Raw genomic sequence first — 20,352 nt, 5'->3', positions numbered from 1 at the left:
TGACCTATCCTAAGAAGAGGTCATCAATAGAGATGAGCAAACCTAAACTTAAGTTTGGGGTTCGTAACGGATAGTTAGTGTCCAGTGTTAAACTCTCAACAAGGACTTCCCCTGGAAGTCCATTTTAATGTTCGGAGTTCCGGCGAAAGTCTGGGGACGAGAACATGAGAATATTTTCCTGCTCCAAAGTTCGGGTCTCCATTGTTTTCACTGGGTTTGGGGTTCTGGTTCAAGTTCAGGTATGGTCCTAGTGCCCAAACCGAACTTTGGACTAAAGTTTGGGTCGGGTACCAGAACCCGAACTTCAATTGGTCTGCTCATTCCTAGTCATCAATATCAAAGCAGTGGTAACACATTTAAAAGTAAGAACAACACTTTTTATATGCATGTGTAAGTGTTGTTCTCAGACACTTTAAATACCAGCAAATGGCAGCTCTCAGTGGCTGAAGAAAAAGTTAAATGAGTGAATTTAATTTTGTATTAAAAATAACTGTCTAATCAAAAATTATTAATGCAAAAATAAAAATTGCAGCACCTTCCCCGTATAAAGTAACTATTTTTTTTTAATATAATTTTGTTCAGCCTTGAAAGTTCTGAAACTTTTCAAGTCACTTTATTAGGGATTTTGCCTACATTCCTGAAAAATTTTCAAATAAGTGGACTTCCAAACCCCTGCTTTTCCACAGTTTACTTGCCTTCAACTGCACTGATATTTGAACATTTGGAGTACTGATTCTGGCAGTGAAAGGGTCAGCACCATCTCCTTTAAGGTACCATCACACTGAACGATATCGCTAGCGATCCGTGACGTTGCAGTGTCCTGGCTAGCAATATCGTTGAGTTTGACAGGCAGCAGCGATCAGGATCCTGCTGTGCCATCGTTGGTCGGAGCAGAAAGTCCAGAACTTTATTTCGTCGCTGGACTCCCGCAGACATCGCTGAATCGGCGTGTGTGACGCCGATTCAGCGATGTCTTCACTGGTAACCAGGGTAAACATCGGGTTACTAAGCACAGGGCCGCGCTTAGTAACCCGATGTTTACCCTGGTTACCAGCGTAAACGTAAAAAAACCAAACAGTACATACTTACATTCCGGTGTCTGTCCCCCGGCGCTGTGCTTCTCTGCACTGTGTAAGCGCCGGCCGGAAAGCAGAGCACAGCGGTGACGTCACCGCTGTGCTTTCCGGCTGGTGCTCACAGTCAGTGCAGAGAAGCACAGCGCCGGGGGACAGACACAGGAATGTAAGTATGTAGTGTTTGTTTTTTTACGTTTACGCTGGTAACCAGGGTAAAAATCGGGTCACTAAGCGCGGCCCCGCACTTAGTAACCCGATGTTTACGCTGGTTACCAGGGGACTTCGCATAGTTGGTCGCTGGAGAGCTGTCTGTGTGACAGCTCTCCAGCGACCACACAGCGACGCTGCAGCGATCGGGATCGTTGTCTAGATCGCTGCAGTGTCGCTAAATGTGACGGTACCTTAAGTGTCCTACTTATCAAGACAATCTCCTGCAGAAGGCTTCCTTGTCTCCAGAGCTAGGAAGACTTTCTCATCTGTATTCCAAACTTTCCATGCTGGACAATATTATCAAAAATAATTTAAGGTTTGCTAACTCTTTACACTGTTAAAACTTCTTTATCTTGTTGTATTCATTATCAAGTGCGGCCACAATGCATCTTCTGCATGTTGAAGTGACAACATTTTTTTAGCTATAAAAAATTTTCTTATTTATTTTTTACAAAAAATAGAATTAAACAATTTGACAAAATCACCCCCAAAAATGCCTTTTCTATTTCTCAAATAGATTCAACACAATGGAATTAAGTAGGATTTCTTTTAAGATATCGCCATCTGGTAGAATAAATTAGCAATCAGCAGGTATTTAAAGGGCGAGCTTCTCCCTGGACTGTGAAGCTAGCCTGCAAGACATTGGATGGCACTTTTGTGACTTGAAAAGGTTGCTGACCGCCGACATAAAGGCTGAATTTGCCTGGTTCAAGAATCCAGTAATTTGTCCAAATAGCTCGCTGTCGAGGCAAAACTGACAAAGAGAACTTAACAGATCCACTCTGCGGAATTGTTACTCGTTGAACACCCACTAACTGCCAGCGGGGAACTGGCACAGCTGCATTGGACCAGCTCATGTACACTTGAATTACCTGGGGAAAAGATATAGAAGTTAGATCATCCTATGTTCATAGAAGACAATACAAGCAGAAGGCAGCTTCAAGGGCCTGTGTAATGCATCTTTCTGTTTAGGTTCCCTAGACATGCACATTATTGTGGATAACGTCAACACCATTTCCACTCCCTATAATCGTCAACGTTCTAGAATATTAGTTGTCATCTATGTCTTGGCCTTTAATATTTCCTACTATTTTAGGTCTTATAAGAAATTTGTAAAGGGGTTTTAATATGTATGTCACTGCCCCTCTGCTGTTCCTGTTACCTTGATCTTCCCCTGGTTTAAAAGTCATGCCAGCACTGTCCTAGCCATGGGTAGCAGAGGGGTCGTGGCAGAGCCAAGGACCCTACCCACAGTCGTGCCCCAATGCACGAAGCTATGATTAGAAGAGAATTTCAAACCCTGATTACACAAGAACCACAAAACGGATTTCTTCACCCCATGTATTGTTTTAATCAGTATCACAGGGCCAATATGGCTATGAGAGTACTTTACACATAGCTGAACACTTTGGGACAGTGTGAATTCAGTTCCCGTACCGTGCTCTCATGGCTGTGACAATTCTGTGCAGTCAGTTTCACTCGGTAGCTGTTCATAACTGTTCTCAATCCTCTATTCAATTTTTTTGAATGTTTTTCACTATATTTTTTACCTATGTGTTACAAGATATGCACATTGTGCTAAACCTTTTGCTCCTGATTATATAAATCTATGTTTTAAGAAATAAATAATGAAGGTTGTTTTATTCTCACCTCATCTCCGGTCCTTAAGCCTGAATTTTTCACCTGTACAGATAAATCAAGGGTTTCACAAAGCTTAAGGATTGGGGTGACCACCAAATCACTGTACTGAAATGTAGTATAGGAAAGCCCATACCCAAATGGGTAAAGAGGGATCTGGTTGCCATAATAGCGGTATGTCCGCCCATTCATGGTGTAGTTTTCCATTGCTGGCACCTTAAATAGAGAACAAAAATGTAGGCGCTTTGATTTTACCTTCTAGTCCTAACACTACTGAAAGGCATCCATTTAATACGTACTTGGTCCATCCCTGCTGGCCATGTGGCTGGAAGTCTGCCACCTGGATTGGCTCCTTCTGCTCCAGTTAAGACTTTAGCAATTGCCATCCCCGCAGCTTGGGCAGGGAAGAAACACTCTAAGATAGCGTGGACACCGGTACTGTTCTGGGCCCAGGAAACATCCAGAGGGCCGGCATTAAATAGCAACAAGACAAGTGGACGGCCTGCCGCTGGGAGGTTGAATAAGAGCAATGAATTCACTGACATCTGAATATACACATTAAAACATGGACATGCATCAGATTACACCAGCTACCATGTTGTCAATAATAAACTAACCAATGGGGCGCTTCACTATTCATTCCCAATGACAACCTAATAGCAGCTTCATTATAAAGAAAATGGGAACACCAAAAAGATTCAGCAGGATTTAGTGATGGAACAGATAATAAAAGATGAAAACTCCACTGCCATACTCATGACTATTCAACTATATCTTAACTTAATGCAGCCAAATCCTTTAAGAAGCTTTATGTTCTTTATTAAATCTCAGTATACATTACAATGATAAAGTATAAGACAATGGCTGCATAAACTGGTTTATTTGGAGGTTTGTTTGTATAATGGCTCGTTCAAATGAGCAAATCATATGCACAGTGGCATGTAAAAGTTTGGGCACCCCTGGTCAGAATTACTGTTATTGTGAACAGTAAACCAAGTTAAAGATGAAATGATCTCTAAAAAACCTAAGGTTAAATGACACATTTCCTTTTGTATTTTAGGCAAAAAAAATAAAAAGTGTATATCTACTATATAATTGTCTAAGGGTCACTTCCGTCTGTCTGTCCTTCTGTCACGGTTATTCATTCGCTGATTGGTCTCGCCAGCTGCCTGTCATGTCTGCCGCGACCAATCAGCGACGGGCACAGTCCGGAAGAAAATGGCCGCTCCTTACTCCCCGCAGTCAGTGCCTGTCGCCCGCATACTCCCCTCCGGTCACCGCTAACACAGGCTTAATGCCGGCAGTAACAGACCGCATTATGCCGCAGGTAACGCACTCCGTTACCGCCGCTATTAACCCTGTGTGTCCCCAAGTTTTTACTATTGATGCTGCCTATGCGGCATCAATAGTAAAAAATGTAATGTTAAAAATAATAATAAAAAAAATACCTGCTATACTCACCCTCCGTAGCAGCTCGCGCCGGCCGCCATCTTCCGTTGCAGGTTCCGGTGGCAGAAGGACCTGCCATGACGTCACGGTCATGTGACCGCGACGTCATCACAGGCCCTGCGCGCCTGCGCTACAAAGACCTGCCATGACGTCACAGTCATGTGACCGCGACGTCATCACAGGTCCTGCGCTCATACCAACCCTGGGACCGGTAGCTGCCGAGGATTACAAGGGCTCCCTCGGAAAGGAGAGTATATGTTTATTTTTTATTTTTTCACCTGTGACAAACCTGGCTGGGCAATATACTACGTAGCTGGGCAATATACTACGTGACTGGCCAATATACTACGTGGCTCTGTGCTGTATACTACGTCACTGGGAAGTATACTACGTCACTGGGAAATATACTACGTCAATGGGCAATATAATACGTGACTGCCCAATATACTACGTGGCTCTGTGCTGTATACTACGTCGCTGTGCAATATACTACGTCACTGGGCAATTTATTACATCACTGGGCAATATACTACGTGGCTGCGCAATATACTACATCACTGGGCAATATACTACGTGGCTCTGTGCTGTATACTATGCCACTGGGCAATATACTACGTCACTGGGCAATATACTACGTGGCTGCGCAATATACTATGTCACTGGGCAATATACTACGTGGCTGTGCAATATACTACATAGCTGGGCAATATACTACATAACTGGGCAATATACTAGGTGGCTGCGCAATATACTACGTCACTAGGCAATATACTACGTGACTGGGCAATACACTACGTGTTTGGGCAATATACTGCGTGGCTGGGCAATATATTACGTCACTGGGCAATATACTACGTGGCTGGGCAAAAGACTACGTGGCTCTGTGCTGTATACTACATCACTGGGCAATATACTACATGGCTCTGTGCTGTATACTACGTCACTGGGCCATATAGTACGTCACTGGGCAATATACTACGTGGCTGCGCAATATACTATGTAGCTGGGCAATATACTCCGTAACTGGGCAATATACTATGTCACTGGGCAATTTATTACGTCACTGGGCAATATACTACGTGGCTGCGCAATATACTACATCACTGGGCAATATACTATGTGGTTCTGTGCTGTATACTACGCCACTGGGCAATATACTACGTGGCTGCGCAATATACTACGTCACTGGGCAATATACTACGTGGCTGTGCAATATACTACATAGCTGGGCAATATACTACATAACTGGGCAATATACTAGGTGGCTGCGCAATATACTACGTCACTAGGCAATATACTACGTGACTGGGCAATACACTACGTGTTTGGGCAATATACTGCGTGGCTGGGCAATATACTACGTGGCTGTGCAAAAGACTACGTGGCTCTGTGCTGTATACTACATCACTGGGCAATATACTACATGGCTCTGTGCTGTATACTACGTTACTGGGCCATATACTACGTCACTGGGCAATATACTACGTGGCTGCACAATATACTACGTCACTGGGCAATATACTACGTGGCTGCGCAATATACTACGTAGCTGGGCAATATACTCCGTAACTGGGCAATATACTACGTCACTAGGCAATATACTACATGACTGGGCAATATACTACGTCACTGGGCAATATACTACGTGGTTGGGAAATATACTACGTGGCTGGGCAATATATTACGTGGCTGGGCAATATACTACATGGCTGGGCAATATACTACGTGGTTGGGCAATATACTACGTGGCTGGGCAATATATTACGTGGCTGGGCAATATACTACGTGGGCTGTGCAATATACTACGTGGACATGCACACTCCAGAATACCTGATGCGTTAGAATCGGGCCACCATCTAGTATATATATATATATATATATATATATATATATACACACATATACATACACACACACACACGTCTTCATCTTTTACATTTTAAAAATTGCAAAAAGGAAAATGGGTGTTAGGGCTCGGAACGCACCGAGTATATTTAGATATTATTATTGGTGCATTCAGTGGTCAGGGAGTAGCAAGCACACAAACACCTCCTCTCAGGTGGAGCCAGAATTCTAATGGCTTTACGCCAGCCCTGAATTCACCATACAAACTCCTCACTGGAGGTGCCGGTATTCTAGTGGCTTATTTCAGCCGGACCCTGACCCTCTGACCACAAGCAGACAAGACCACTGAGTAGCTAAAGCTCATAACATAAGCTGATACTAGCGCATGGCCGTGCGGCCACGCAAACCTTTTATAGCTGCAGCAACTTCAGGACCTTCCTAGAGGACCAATGGGAGCTGCCACAGTACCTGAGCATGTGACCCCCGACCTCCAGTGAGAGCTCTTACCCCGGGCATGCTCAGAAGGGGAAAAGCAGGACTTGGTCCCAGAGATGTCTGCTCGCCGCTGACCAGTACTGGCTACAATGGCTGAGCCTGGAAAGGCAGCAGTAACCATCCGCACAGTATCAGACTGAGCCAGACACTGGGACCGACGTCTCCGCTGAGCAGGCTCCACTGCGGCTGGAAAAGAATGGGAGACCGCAGCGGAGATGGCCCGAGATTCCCCCTGTGCATAGGTGGGAACTCGACCCCCAACAACGGGCTGATGCAAAAGTTTGGTTAGTACATAATAGCATCCACAGCTTGTAACCGCTTTTTGTAGCCATACAAGAGTCTTTCAATTCTTGTGTGAGGGATTTTCACCCATTCTTCCTTAGAAAATTCTTCCAGTTCTGTGAGATTCCTGGGTTGACTTGCATGCACTGCTATTTTGAGGTCTAGCCATAGATTTTCTATGATGCTCAGATCAGGGAACTGTGAGGACCATTGTAAAACCTTCATCTTGCGCCTTTTGAGGTAGTGTATTGTGGATTTTGACATATATTTAGGATCATTATCCATTTGTAGATGCCATCCTCTTTTCAACTTCAGTTTTTTTTCTACAGATGTTGTTGTGTTTGCATCAAGAATTTGTTGAAATTTCATTGAGTCCATTCTTCCCTCTACCTGTGAAATGTTCCCAGTACCATTGGCTGCAACACAACCCCGGAGCATGATTGACCCACCACGATTCTTAATTGTTTGCGAGATTTTTTTTCCTGAAATTTTGGGCTTTTATTTCTCTACACATACCTTTAATCACAGTTGCTATAGAGTTCTATTTTAACCTCATCAGTCAACAGGGCTTGTTTCCAAAAAGCATCAGTCTTGTTTAGGTGTTCTTTGGCATACTTCTGATGCTGAATTTTATGGTGAGGAAGAAGGAGAGTTTTTTTTTTCTGAAGACTCTTCCATGAGGGCCATCTTTGTGTAGGTGTCCCTGAACAGTAAACAATGTACCACAACTCCAGAATCTCCTAAATCTTTCCGAAGGTCTTTCTCACTGAAATTTTGCTTGGTCTTCCAGACCTTAATTTGACTTCAACTGTTCCTGTTTATTGCTATTTCTTAATTACATTTCGAACTGAGAAAAGCGCAAATAGAAAACGCTTTGCTGTCTTCTTATAGCCTTCTCCTGCTTTGCAGGCCTCCACCATTTTCATTTTCGGAGTGCTAGGCAGCTTCTTAGAAGAACTAATGGCTGCAGTTTTTTGGTTAACCCTTTTCTGACCTCGGATGGGATAGTACGTCTGAGGTCAGATCGCCTGCTTTGATGTGGGCTACGGAGGTGAGCCCGCATCAAAGTTGGGACATGTCAGCTATTTTGAGCAGCTGACATGAGCCGCAATAGCGGCACTTGGAATAGCAATTCACCCGCCACTATTAACTAGTTAAATGCCGCTGTCAAACGCTGATAGCGGCATTTAACTACCGCTTCCGGCCATCGGGCCGGAAATGAGCACATCGCTGACCCGTCACGTGATCGGGGGTCAGCGATGCGTCGGCATGACAACCAGAGGTCTATTGAAGACCTCTATGGTTGTTGATGCCAGATTGCTGTGAGCCCCATCCTGTGGTCGGCGCGGAGCTCATAGCAATGCAGTAATTCTCCTACATAGGAGCGATCTATGCATCGCTCCTATGTAGCAGAGGCGATCGAGTTGTGCCAGCTTCTAGCCTCCCATGGAGGATATTGAAGCACAGCAAAAGTAAAAAAAAAAAAAAAAATTTTAAATATGAAAAAAATAAAAAATTATAAACGTTTAAATCACCCCCATTTCGCCCCATTCAAAATAAAATAAAAAAAAAATGAAACCTACACATATTTGGTATCGTCGCTTTCAGAATCACCCAATCTATCAATAAAAAAAGGATTAACCTGATCACTAAATGGCATAGCGGAAAAAAAAATTAGAAAATCCAGAATTATGCTTTTTTGGTTGCCGCGACATTGCATTAAAGTGCAATAACGGGCGATCAAAAGAACGTATCTGTACCAAAATGGTATCATTAAAAACTTTAGCTCAGCACACAAAAAATAAGCCCTCACCCGACCAGAAATCACGTAAAATGGAGACGCTACCGGTATCGGAAAATTGCGCAATTTCTTTTTTTTTTTTTTAGCAAAGTTTGGATTTTTTTTTACCTCTTTGATAAAAAAGAACCTAGACATGTTTGGTGTCTATGAACTCATAATGACCTGGAGAATAATAGCAGGTCACTTTTAGCATGTAGTGAACCTAGCAAAAAAGCCAAACAAAAAACATGTGTGGGATTACACTTCTTTCACAATTGCACCGCACTTGGAATTTTTTCCTGTTTTCTAGTACATGACATGCGAAAACCAATGATGTTGTTCGAAAGTAGAACTTGTCCTGCAAAAAGTAAGCCCTCACATGGCCATATTGAAAGAAAAATAAAAAAGTTATGGCTCTGGGAAGGAGGGGAGTGAAAAACGAAAAACCGAAAAAAGCTAGGGTCATGAAGGGTTTAAAGGTTAAAAAGAGGGTGGGTCTTTCTAAAGCTAGGAATCTTTCATCACCTGATCTTATAATAATAATAATAATAATAATCTTTATAATAAATCTTTCCTAAGACTGATAGTGAACAAGCAATAACTCTAACAGGCTAATTAAGGTATGAAACATTCTTCAAGGTTATCTGAGCCCACAAATCTCAAAGGGTGCCCAAGCTTTTGCATCGGCCCATTTTCCTTTTTGTAAAGTTTGACACTAGAACTACTGATGGAGTCATTTTGACTCCTCACAATTTTTATTTCTCTTCTGTGACTACATTTTTCCGAATTCCGGCTTGAGACTTGGTGACTTTTACTCATTTAGGATGCGAAAAAAGATTTTGTGACAAATTAATTTTGAAAAAAAAAAGTACCCTTTTTTAAAAATTTACCTTTAATTACCAAAGGGAGTCATTTTGACTCCCTACTATATCTTGCTAGTCTATGTCGCTAAATGTTATTATTTCTTTTAGTTTTCATTTTCTTGCATGTTTAGAATAAATGTTGGCTTAATACTTAGAATAATTAGCATTTTTGCAAATCTACTTGACATACACAGGACATATACAGGACATCTGTCAGTGAACCAGTGAACTCTCAAGTGGACTACAAAATTTCTGTAGAATACGGACTGCAGTTTTGCTAATTGCTAATATGGCTAGAAGAAGTGCGCTAAAGCCTGATGATATTCTTGCTATTTTGCATTCTATACATTATATATACACATTCTATAAATTAAAGTTACAACAATACCAGGAGCAAGAAACTCTACAAATAAACAAAAACAAGCCAGGAGTCAAAATGACTCCATTCGGTAGTTCTAGAGGGGTCACCAGTCTGGTAGTTGCTGCGCCCCAGGGTCCTGGTCGTCACAGTGGTATTGCTTTCCTCTTGGGGAGAGTGATGCTACGTTTGGAGGCAAAGCATGATAACTGCATACATGTATCACGAACCTGCAACACATTTCACACTCCAGACCATCAGGGGGAGCTTCTGACCCTATTTATTAGGATATATATATATATATATATATATATATATATATATATATATATCACCTAATATCTATAATTGGTAGGCTGTAGGGAAAGTTAAAACATTCCAGACAGTAGTCTGAGGTGGACAGAGGATCCAAAGGAGCTGTGCATGCCCTCAGAGCTGCAGCAACCAGAAAGAGACATTGAAAGGCAGAACTGTATTGCAGCGAGCGTGAAGGAAGTCGCAGCAAAGGAGAGGATACCAGAAGGGGACCAGGCACAGGCTGCCTCCTTCTGAGGCGCAGAAGCCCGGTAGCTGGAACACCGAGGGAGTAAAGACCTTTATGCTTTGCTCCAGAGACCGGCAGGACAGCTAATTGCAAATTACCTGTCCGCCCTACACCCAGGAGGCACGGTGACACCTACAGAGCCGGGTTATCTGAGAGACCCTATAAACAGGCTCAAATCACCAGTCATACGGGTATTGTCCTATCCTATATGGGGGACATAGAGAGAGACACCACATCTGTGAGACCCTTATGTGAAGCCATAGGCAGTAAGGGACTACACCACTACAGCGCAAGGGAAGGCTACTGATTTCCACCTGGACAAGGGGACTCTGGACTTGCCTCCAAGCCGGCTGGACTCTGCCTGCCCTGCGATCTGGTTCCCTGGACTGTGGATGCTGAAGTCTTCAGTAAAGGTAAAGAGACTGCAACCTTGTGTCCTTGTTCTTCACTGCGCCATTCATCATTCACCATTTACACACCGGGAAGCCCTGGGGACACACTTCACCTGTGGGAAGGTATACCATCTAGCTGCCATAACATCACCCCAGCGGACCCCTTAAAGCAGCGTCGGTCACCCTGACCAAATACCACAGGTGGCATCACGAACACAAACTTTATCCCTTTAAAGACCTTTCCCTTTTACACAGACGTCCTAGGGCCACGGACCGGGTCAGCCACCGTGACATCCCCCCTGTGAACCGCAGGACCCGGTACCGAGTACCCCACGGCCCCATGGGGGCGCTCCATAGTCCTAGTGTTAAAATGCAAAAAAATGAAAATGTACTTTTTATGGTCTAAAATACATAGGAAATGTAATCTTTAACTTTAGGCCTCTTAGAGATCATTTCATCTTACACTTGCGTAACTATTCACAATAGTAATTTTGACCTGGGGTGCCCAAACTTTTACATGCCACTGTAGGTGTGCTGTCAATGGATTGCACACGACTAAATGTTATTCAATATAGCTGTTCAGATAATAGTTTTATGACAGACTGAATTTCCATGTTGAAAAAAAATAATTGCAGCATGTACTAGTCTTTCTGTCTCTTGGATGAGGCTCGCCTATAGGTGTGTAAAAAAAAATTAGATCCAATACAAAGTACGTATCATACTTACTGCGTATTATTTTTAAGAATAGATTGCAAATATTAACATAGGAAACTGTATTTGATCAAGTACATGTGAGGTCTCGCTCAGACGAGCGCTATACAGATGTAATATATTGCAGTACATCATTAATGGCACACATACCCGTTATAGCTGGTGTTCTAGTGCATTTGGCTGATTTTCCACATGGACCATAGGTCTTTGTGGGAAAAAAAAAAACACAGTATGCACTATTAGGCCTCTTTCACACGTTAGTGTCTCCGGTACGTGTACTGACAGTTTTCTCACGTACCGGAGACACTAACACACGTAGACCCATTCAAATGAATGGGTCTATGCACATGTCTCTGTGTTTTCACGGACCGTGTGTCCGTGTTGAAAACACGGAGACATGTCTGCTTTTCTCCGGCAGCACGGTCCACAAATCGTCCCGCACACGTGCACACGGAGAACAGTGTGCACTCTCCTCCGTGTGCACGTACCGCGGTAGGAGAGACAGCGCTACAGAAAGCGCTGTCCCCCCTGCGTGTGGTGCTGAAGGCGGCATTCATCTCTTCACCCCTGCAGGAGAGAAGAGATGAAAAATCAAGTTTTTTTTTGTTTAAAATAAAGTTTGGGGGTCACCTCCCACCTCCCATCCCCCGTGCGCCCGCCCGCTTGCCGAGAAATACTCACCCAGCTCCTGCGATGTCTGCTCTCAGCGCCGGCAGCCTGTCTTGTGTGAGCGGTCACATGGTACCGCTCATTACAGTGATGAATATGCGCATATTCATCACTGAAATGAGCAGTACCACGTGACCGCTCACACAGGACAAGCTGCCAGTGCTGAGAGCCGGTACCGGAATTATCTGGATGTGTGAAACCGGCCTTATGGTTATATATATGGCCCAGACTAATGCATATAAACAGTCTCTGCACTCATCTTCTATGTAGACATGCACACAGAGCCAGTTATGGTCGCAATTAGTGAACATGACTCGCCCGAGCTTTATTACAGCTACCTGACCCCGGCCTTAAACTGCTGATGTATAAAAAATGGATGCACTATAGATAGCAGAATAAAATCAAATGAATAAAGATCCTGTGGATCAGTTTAAAAAAGGTTGAAAAAAGCATATCCAAGTGACGTCAAACAAGATATGGTCATCAGTGCTAGACTACCCGAGGCCAATTTTACAAAAACTGCCAACCTTCTGGGATCTTGTGCAATGGTACAAAAAAAATACCATAAATTGTGTGATTGTGGAGAACATGCAATGAAAGGGGATCCTGTGTACGTAAATAATTCATTGATGAAAGGGGTTAGAGGAGGATGTGGGGTCCTTCTGACTAAGGCTGCCGTCACACTAGCAGTATTTGGTCAGTATTTTACATCAGTATTTGTAAGCCAAAACCAGGAGGGGAACAATTAGAGGAAAAGTATAATAGATACATATGCACCACTTCTGTAATTATCACCCACTCCTGGTCTTGGCTTACAAATACTGATGTAAAATACTGACCAAATACTGCTAGTGTGACGGCTGCCTAAGAGATAAAGCGAGGTGTGGCTGAATACGGCACTAGGCGATAGCGGTTGGAAACTATAAAACTTGACTTTTATTAAATTGGGTATAGGGCACTTTTTCACCAGGGTTCCCTTCCCCCTGTACAAATATTTTGGTGTTTTTGTCGCTTTTTTTGATTAATATCTTTTAATACGATTTAATAAAAGTCAAGTTTTCTAGTTTCCAACCGCTATCGCCTATCTCAATTTAGTGGGATCACTCACCCTGCTGGTATATGAATATGGCACTAGTTAACCAACTGAGTTGAACGGAAAAGTCGACGTTCTGTATTACTGATGGGCCATGACAGGATACGAACAGTTTAAGTGCTATTGTTGTGTAAGCGAGACAGAAAGTTAAGACTCCAGTGGTCCAGAAATTGGATCGATGAGCAATGGGAAAACATTTTCTGGACATGTTAATCCAGATTTTTGTTGCACCATGCTGATGGAAGGATCAAAATTTTGACTAAACAGCATGAATTAATGAACCTTGCTTGTTAAGTGTTAACAGGTCAGACTAGTGGAATTAGAGTATATTGGTATGGAAAATGTTTTCTTGTTACACACTGGGTCCTGTGATACTTGTGCATGGACATTTGGATAGTTGGACTTAAAAGGAACCTGACAGCTGATACATGCTGCCAAAACTGTAGGCCGCATGTATAAGTAGCTGACTGTTCACAGCTATGTATGTGTGTCTCAGAAACACTGCAGCGTTTGTGAGAAAAACATACTTTTAATACTTGACGGGGACCGAGCCGTACTATTAACTAGTATTAACAAGCCTTTGCCTGCGTGCTCGTATAGGCAGAGGCTTGCCAGTTACTGTCAGCCGGTAGAGAGATGCCACCGGCTAGTCAATACCGCGGGTCAGTACCCAGCAGCTATTACAAGTATATTTTTTTCTGAAATGCCACAGCGTTTCAGAAACAAACCTACATGGTTGTGATCATACAGCCAGTGGCTGACACATGCTGCCCATGGTTTAGGCAGCATATATCATCTGACAGGTTCACTTTAGCTAATCAATTTGATCAACCAAGTTCTTCTCTTCATGGCAACTGGACATTTTTAGTAGGACAGTGCCCCATGCTACAAGAGTTATGTTTAAAACAGCAGCATGTTTAGCATCCTATAAGACAAAATTCTCCATTATGGTAGTATCAGCTGATAATCAAACGTGCATTGGCGTTTCCTGTCTCTCAACAAACAGTAGATGTTAAGGGAGCATAAAGCTATACTAGATGTTAATATGGCTCGATCTGTTGTGCACATGAAAACTATGTGGTAGTATGGTAGTGACTTATTCTGTGCCTCCATTAAAATAATCAAGCATGCTGAAGTTATTTCACGTTTTACCAGATTTTCTTCCTTTTACAATAGATGGGACAGCTCATAGAATCTCATGGCTTTCAGTATCACCTCTATGCTGATGACACACAGATCTACATCTCTGGACCAGATATCACCTCCCTTCTAACCAGAATCCCTCAATGTCTGTCCATTATTTCATCCTTCTTCTCCGCTAGATTTCTGAAACTTAACAAGGACAAAACAGAATTCATCATCTTTCCCCCATCTTACGCGACCCCCCCCAACGAACCTATCCATTACAGTGCATGGCTGCCCACTCTCCCCAGTCCCACAAGCTCGCTGCCTCGGGGTAATCCTTGACGCTGATCTCTCCTTCAAACCACATATCCAAGCCCTTTTCACTTCCTGCTGACTTCAACTCAAAAATATTTCACAAATCCGTGCATTCCTCAACCAAGAATCTGCAAAAACCCTAGTCCATGCCCTCATCATCTCTTGCCTTGACTACTGCAACCTCCTGCTCTGTGGCCTCCCCTCTAACACTCTCGCACCCCTCCAATTTATTCTAAACTCTGCTGCCTGACTAATCCACCTGTCCCCCCGCTATTCCCCGGCCTCTCCCCTCTGTCAATCCCTTCACTGGCTCCCCATTGCCCAGAGACTCCACTTTAAAACCCTAACCATGACGTACAAAGCCATCCACAACCTGTCTCCTCCATACATCTGTGACCTCGTCTCCCGGTACTTACTTACACGCAACCTCCGATCCTCACAAGATCTCCTTCTCTACTCCCCTCTTATCTCCTCTTCCCACAATCTTATACAAGATTTCTCTCGCGTATCAACCCTACTCTGGAACCCTCTACCACAACACATCAGACTCTCGCCTACCATCGAAACCTTCAAAAAGAACCTGAAGACCCACCTCTTCCGACAAGCCTACAACCTGCAGCAACCACCGATCGACCAAACCGCTGCATGACTAGCTCTATCCTCACCTAATGTATTCTCACTAGTGTTGAGCATTCCGATACCGCAAGTATCGGGTATCGGCCGATACTTGCGGTATCGGAATTCCGAGATCCGATACTTTTGTGGTATCGGGTATCGGTATCAGATCCATAGGGATGTGTAAAATAAAGAATTAAAATAAAAAATATTGATATATTCACCTCTCCGGCAGCCCCTGGACATCACGCTGGTAACCGGCAGGCTTCTTTGTTTAAAATGAGCGCGTTTAGGACCTGCGAATGACGTCGCGGCTTCTGATTGGTCGCGTGCCGCTCATGTGACCGCCACGCGACCAATCAGAAGCCGTGACGTCATTCGCAGGTCCTAAATTCCTAGAATTAGGAGTTTAGTGAATGAGAATGACGTCGCGGCTTCTGATTGGTCGCGTGGCGGTCACATGAGCGGCACGCGACCAATCAGAAGCCGCGACGTCATTCGCAGGTCCTAAACGCGCTCATTTTAAACAAAGAAGCCTGCCGGTTACCAGCGTGATGTCTAGGGGCCGCCGGAGAGGTGAATATATCAATATTTTTTATTTTAAATCTTTATTTTACACATTAATATGGATCCCAGGGCCTGAAGGAGAGTTTCCTCTCCTTCAGACCCTGGGAACCATCAGGATACCTTCCGATACTTGGTGTCCCATTGACTTGTATTGGTATCGGATATCGGTATCGGCGATATCTGATATTTTTCGGGTATCGGCCGATACTATCCGATACCGATACTTTCAAGTATCGGACGGTATCGCTCAACACTAATTCTCACCCATCCCTTGTAGATTGTGAGCCTTCGCGGGCAGGGTCCTCTCTACTCCTGAACCAGTTATGACTTGTATTGTTTAAGATTATTGTACTTGTTTTTATTATGTATACTCCTCACATGTAAAGCGCCATGGAATAAATGGCGCTATAACAATAAATAATAATAATAATAATAATAGGCTCCTTCTATTTGCTTGTACTATTGAGTTTCTGACCATTTCTCACAAGTTGATGCTCCTTCCTTGTATAATAGTGAGGACACCATTGAGAATGCGGAGCCTGTGACACATACAGAACTGTTGACAGAACTCATAGAGAAGATCATGACGATGGAAGTGTAGAGAATTACTGATCTTATAGAGAATCCTTATGTACCCTCACCCATCCCCTGCAGACTGTTAGCCCTCGCGGGCAGGGTCCTCCCTCCTTATGTACCTGTGTGCCTTGTTTTTTAGTCATGTTTATTGTATTTGTCTATATTTGCCCACTTTTCATATGTAAAGCACCATGGAATAAATGGCGCTATAAAAATGTATAATAATAATAAATTTTGGGGGCGTGGCCTAGCGACGAATGTGAGCGGACGTGCGAAGGGTCTCTCTCCCTGCACCGCTCCTTAAACCTACCCTTTCAGGCGCCGCCGAACGCCGAAAACCGGGCAGAGGGACCCCGCAAGTCCCCGGCGAGGGGAAGAAGGCTCCGGAGTTGATAAGCGGTGAGGAGCGGAGATGCCGCGCCGCAAACAGTCGGCGCCTGCAGCCGGCGCGAAAATTCAAGATGGCGCCGTGGCCGAGGAGGAGGCGGCCAGGGCCAGCGCTACATACCGCCGGAGGCTGGAGGTAATAGCCCGGCTGGAGCGATTTGCCCGCACGGAGGAGGGGGGAGCCCTGCTGCTGGGTCCAGAGGGACTTGAGGTGGAGGAAGCCCTGATGAGGCAAGAAAGTGGAGGGGATGCTGGGACCGGTGAAGTGGAGGTGCAATGTTCCCCAGGGAGGGCGCAGGGAGCGCACAGTGCAGAAAGTGTGACACCTGCTGCTAGCCCTGTGCAGACCAATGACTCTGATGTGGTACAGCAGCCAAGGATGGGGGAACCAACACTGCAGGACATTTTCTCTGTCGTTATTCACTGCAAATCTGCCTTGGCCGCGCTGAATCTGAGGGTGGATGATCTGACAGTTGAAATAAAGTCCCTTAACTCTGCTATGCGCAAAGTGGAGAAAAGAGTGTAGGTGGTGGAGGAGCGTGTGGGCAGTGTGGAGGATCAGACAAACGAACTGTTAAAAAGAGAAAAGAAATATATTCAACGAATTGCAGAGCTGGAATTTAAGACAGACGATTTGGAAAACCGATCTCGGAGAAACAATTTAAGAATAATTGGGGTGCCGGAGAAGGTGGAGGGAAATAATTCCACTGAATATATTGAGGCATGGCTCAAGAACTCGGTGGGAGGAGCAGACCTTACCAAACATTTCTCGGTGGAAAGGGCTCATCGGGTCCCCACTCGCCCTCTGCCGCCCGGCTCGGCCCCTCGTGCCATATTGGCAAAAATTCTGGACTACCGGGATCGGGAGACTTTACTGAGAAAGGCCAGGCTGAGTGATGGCCTGAGCATAAATGGGAATCGGATCTCCATTTATCCGGACTACTCGGCATCGGTGCAGAAACTTAGAATGAAGTTTGGGGAGGTCAAGCGACGGCTCCGTGAACTGGACCTAAAATATTCAATGCTCTACCCAGCTAAGCTTAGGGTGGTGGCGCTGGACCGTGTTCAATTTTTTCAAAATCCGGAGGAGGCGATGCAATGGCTGGACACCAACGCCAAGAAGATTGGCACTGAGCGGAACCGTTAAGACTGTTTCGGAAGGATTGTGACTCTGCTGGTTCTGCCTCTCTTCGTTGGAGGGGTCCTTTCTGAATGTTACTGTTGCAGATGGTTCAACTGCACCTAACGTTTACAGTATTATGTTCGGCGGCGTAATGAATATTTCATATTGGTCGCGGTGTGGGGGGAAGAGATGGACGGCAAAAGACTTAGTTCTAGGGTATACTAAGTGCCCTCGGTTCTCATATAGAGAAAGAAAGTTCGGAGTATCTGAGTTATCTTGAGTTTTAGATGGGGAAGGTTGGGTTAGTTGTTGGGATGGGGGGTGGGAAGGGGGGGGAGGAGGGCATTGGGGGAGACCTGGGAGAGACGATTCTTATTTTATACCTTTTTCTAAGGAAATGGGAGGGAAGGTTAATATTATAAGTTGGAATGTTAGGGGGCTAGCGGACGCTACTAAACGTGCGGCAATATTTCAGTACTTAGTGAAACAGAGGCCCTCGGTGATATGCCTGCAAGAAACTCACTTGGTGGAGGAAAAAGTAGATATGTTACAGAAAAAATGGGTGCGCAGGGCATATCACTCGACTTTCTCTAATTATGCAAGGGGGGTGTCTGTTTTGATCCATACTAGTACTCCATTTGAGGAAGTTGAGGTTAAAATTGATAAAGATGGTCAGTATGTCCTTTTGGTGTGTAAAATTCTTAACCGTCTGATTTGCATTGTTTCAATATATATACCCCCGCCGTATTCTGGTAAGAAAATCCAAGAGATTTTGGAGCATATGAGAGGGTGGGTCGGGGTTCCTCTTCTGGTGGTTGGAGATGTGAACAATATTGCCGACGACCATTGGGATAAGAGTAATCACGCTCCGCTACGTAGGGACGGTAATGGCACTCCTTTTGGGAATTACCTTAGAGAAATAGGCTGGATTGACTTATGGCGGGTTCGAAACGCTAATACTTATTCTTATTCCTGTTACTCGACCACGTATGGTTCTATGTCTCGTATCGATGTCGCCATGGGCAATGATGGGATGAACGAATTGTTAAGTGAGGTGGAATATAATCCCAGGATTCTATCAGATCATAGTCCAGTTCGGGTCTCATTAAAATTATCTGAACAGGTTGGTTCACGGAAGATGGGATGGAAGGTTCACCCCTCCTGGTTACAACTCTTGGACATGGAAAGGGTGGGGGCTGAAATAGAGGAGTTTTTTAGGATTAATGACGGGAGTGCGGAATGCCACGTAGTATGGGACACCATGAAGGCGTATTTAAGGGGGATTCTGTTTCGTGACATTTCACGACACAAGACTAGGACTAGAGTACAGGATCAAGCTATTCTGGAAGAACTGAAGGCAGCTGAGGCAGCATTGGGGGCCCATTGTACTAAGGAGTCTCAGAGTCGGATGAGGAAGGCCCAAGAGGAGGTCAATCAATTATATTTGAGAAGGGCGGAGAGATTGCGGGCCTTTCAAAAAGCGTCTTTCTATTCAGAGGGGGAAAAGGTGGGGCATTTACTTTCGGTAGTGGCGTCTGCACAGAGGGACTCCTCTCATGTCTACTCCATTAGGAGGGAAGATGGAATATTGGTTACTCAGGGGGAGCAGATTTTGGAAGTGTTTAGGAAATTCTACAATAAGCTATATACTTCAAGTGTGGACAGGGGGGCTGAGGACATGACGGGCTACTTGGAGGGGATTGACCTGCCTAGGTTGAGCAAAGAAGACTGTGAGTTGTTGGAGGAGCCGATTGGGGAGGAAGAATTGGGGGCCGCTTTGGCGGGGGTTGCTGGGTGTAGGGCTCCGGGGGCGGATGGTATTCCAGCTGAGATGTACAAGGTATTGAAAGAAACTTTGTTGGCCAAACTGTCGGAGGTGTATAATAGGTCATTGGAAAGAGGGGAGTTACCTGTTTCAATGAGAGAGGCTATCGTGGTCGTTATCCCTAAGGCCGACAAGGACCCACAATTACCAGAATCCTATAGACCAATCTCACTTTTGACGGCTGACATTAAGATACTGGCAAAAGCTCTGGCAAACAGGTTATCTAGGGTGATTGACAGACTGGTTCACCCGGATCAGTCAGGCTTTATGCCCAATAAATCAACGGCACTTAATCTGAGGTTATTTTTAAATTTGCAAATCCCTTCTGACAATGTTGGCAAACGGGTTGTGGTATCCTTGGACGCTCATAAGGCTTTTGATTGCGTGGAGTGGAGTTATTTGTGGTCAGTACTG

General features: G+C 44.5%; 1 protein-coding gene across 1 annotated transcript in view; it reads right to left on the bottom strand.

Annotated features, from left to right (window-relative positions):
• Nucleotides 1-1,757: 1,757 nt before the first annotated feature.
• The window catches only part of LOC138669956 (uncharacterized), a 66,829-nt gene continuing 48,234 nt past the window's right edge, over nucleotides 1,758-20,352 (bottom strand). The window contains exons 13-15 of the mRNA XM_069756860.1: nucleotides 3,224-3,432; nucleotides 2,937-3,140; nucleotides 1,758-2,158 (exon numbers count right to left, since the gene is read on the bottom strand). Coding sequence (XP_069612961.1) covers nucleotides 1,871-2,158; nucleotides 2,937-3,140; nucleotides 3,224-3,432 — 701 coding nt within the window. The 3' untranslated portion in view covers nucleotides 1,758-1,870. The remainder of the gene's footprint in view (nucleotides 2,159-2,936; nucleotides 3,141-3,223; nucleotides 3,433-20,352) is intronic.

The sequence above is a fragment of the Ranitomeya imitator genome, chromosome 3 (assembly GCF_032444005.1).
Source record: "Ranitomeya imitator isolate aRanImi1 chromosome 3, aRanImi1.pri, whole genome shotgun sequence".
NCBI lineage: Eukaryota > Metazoa > Chordata > Amphibia > Anura > Dendrobatidae > Ranitomeya > Ranitomeya imitator.
Note: the sequence above shows the minus strand (reverse complement) of the source record. Positions and strands in the feature narration are given on the sequence as shown.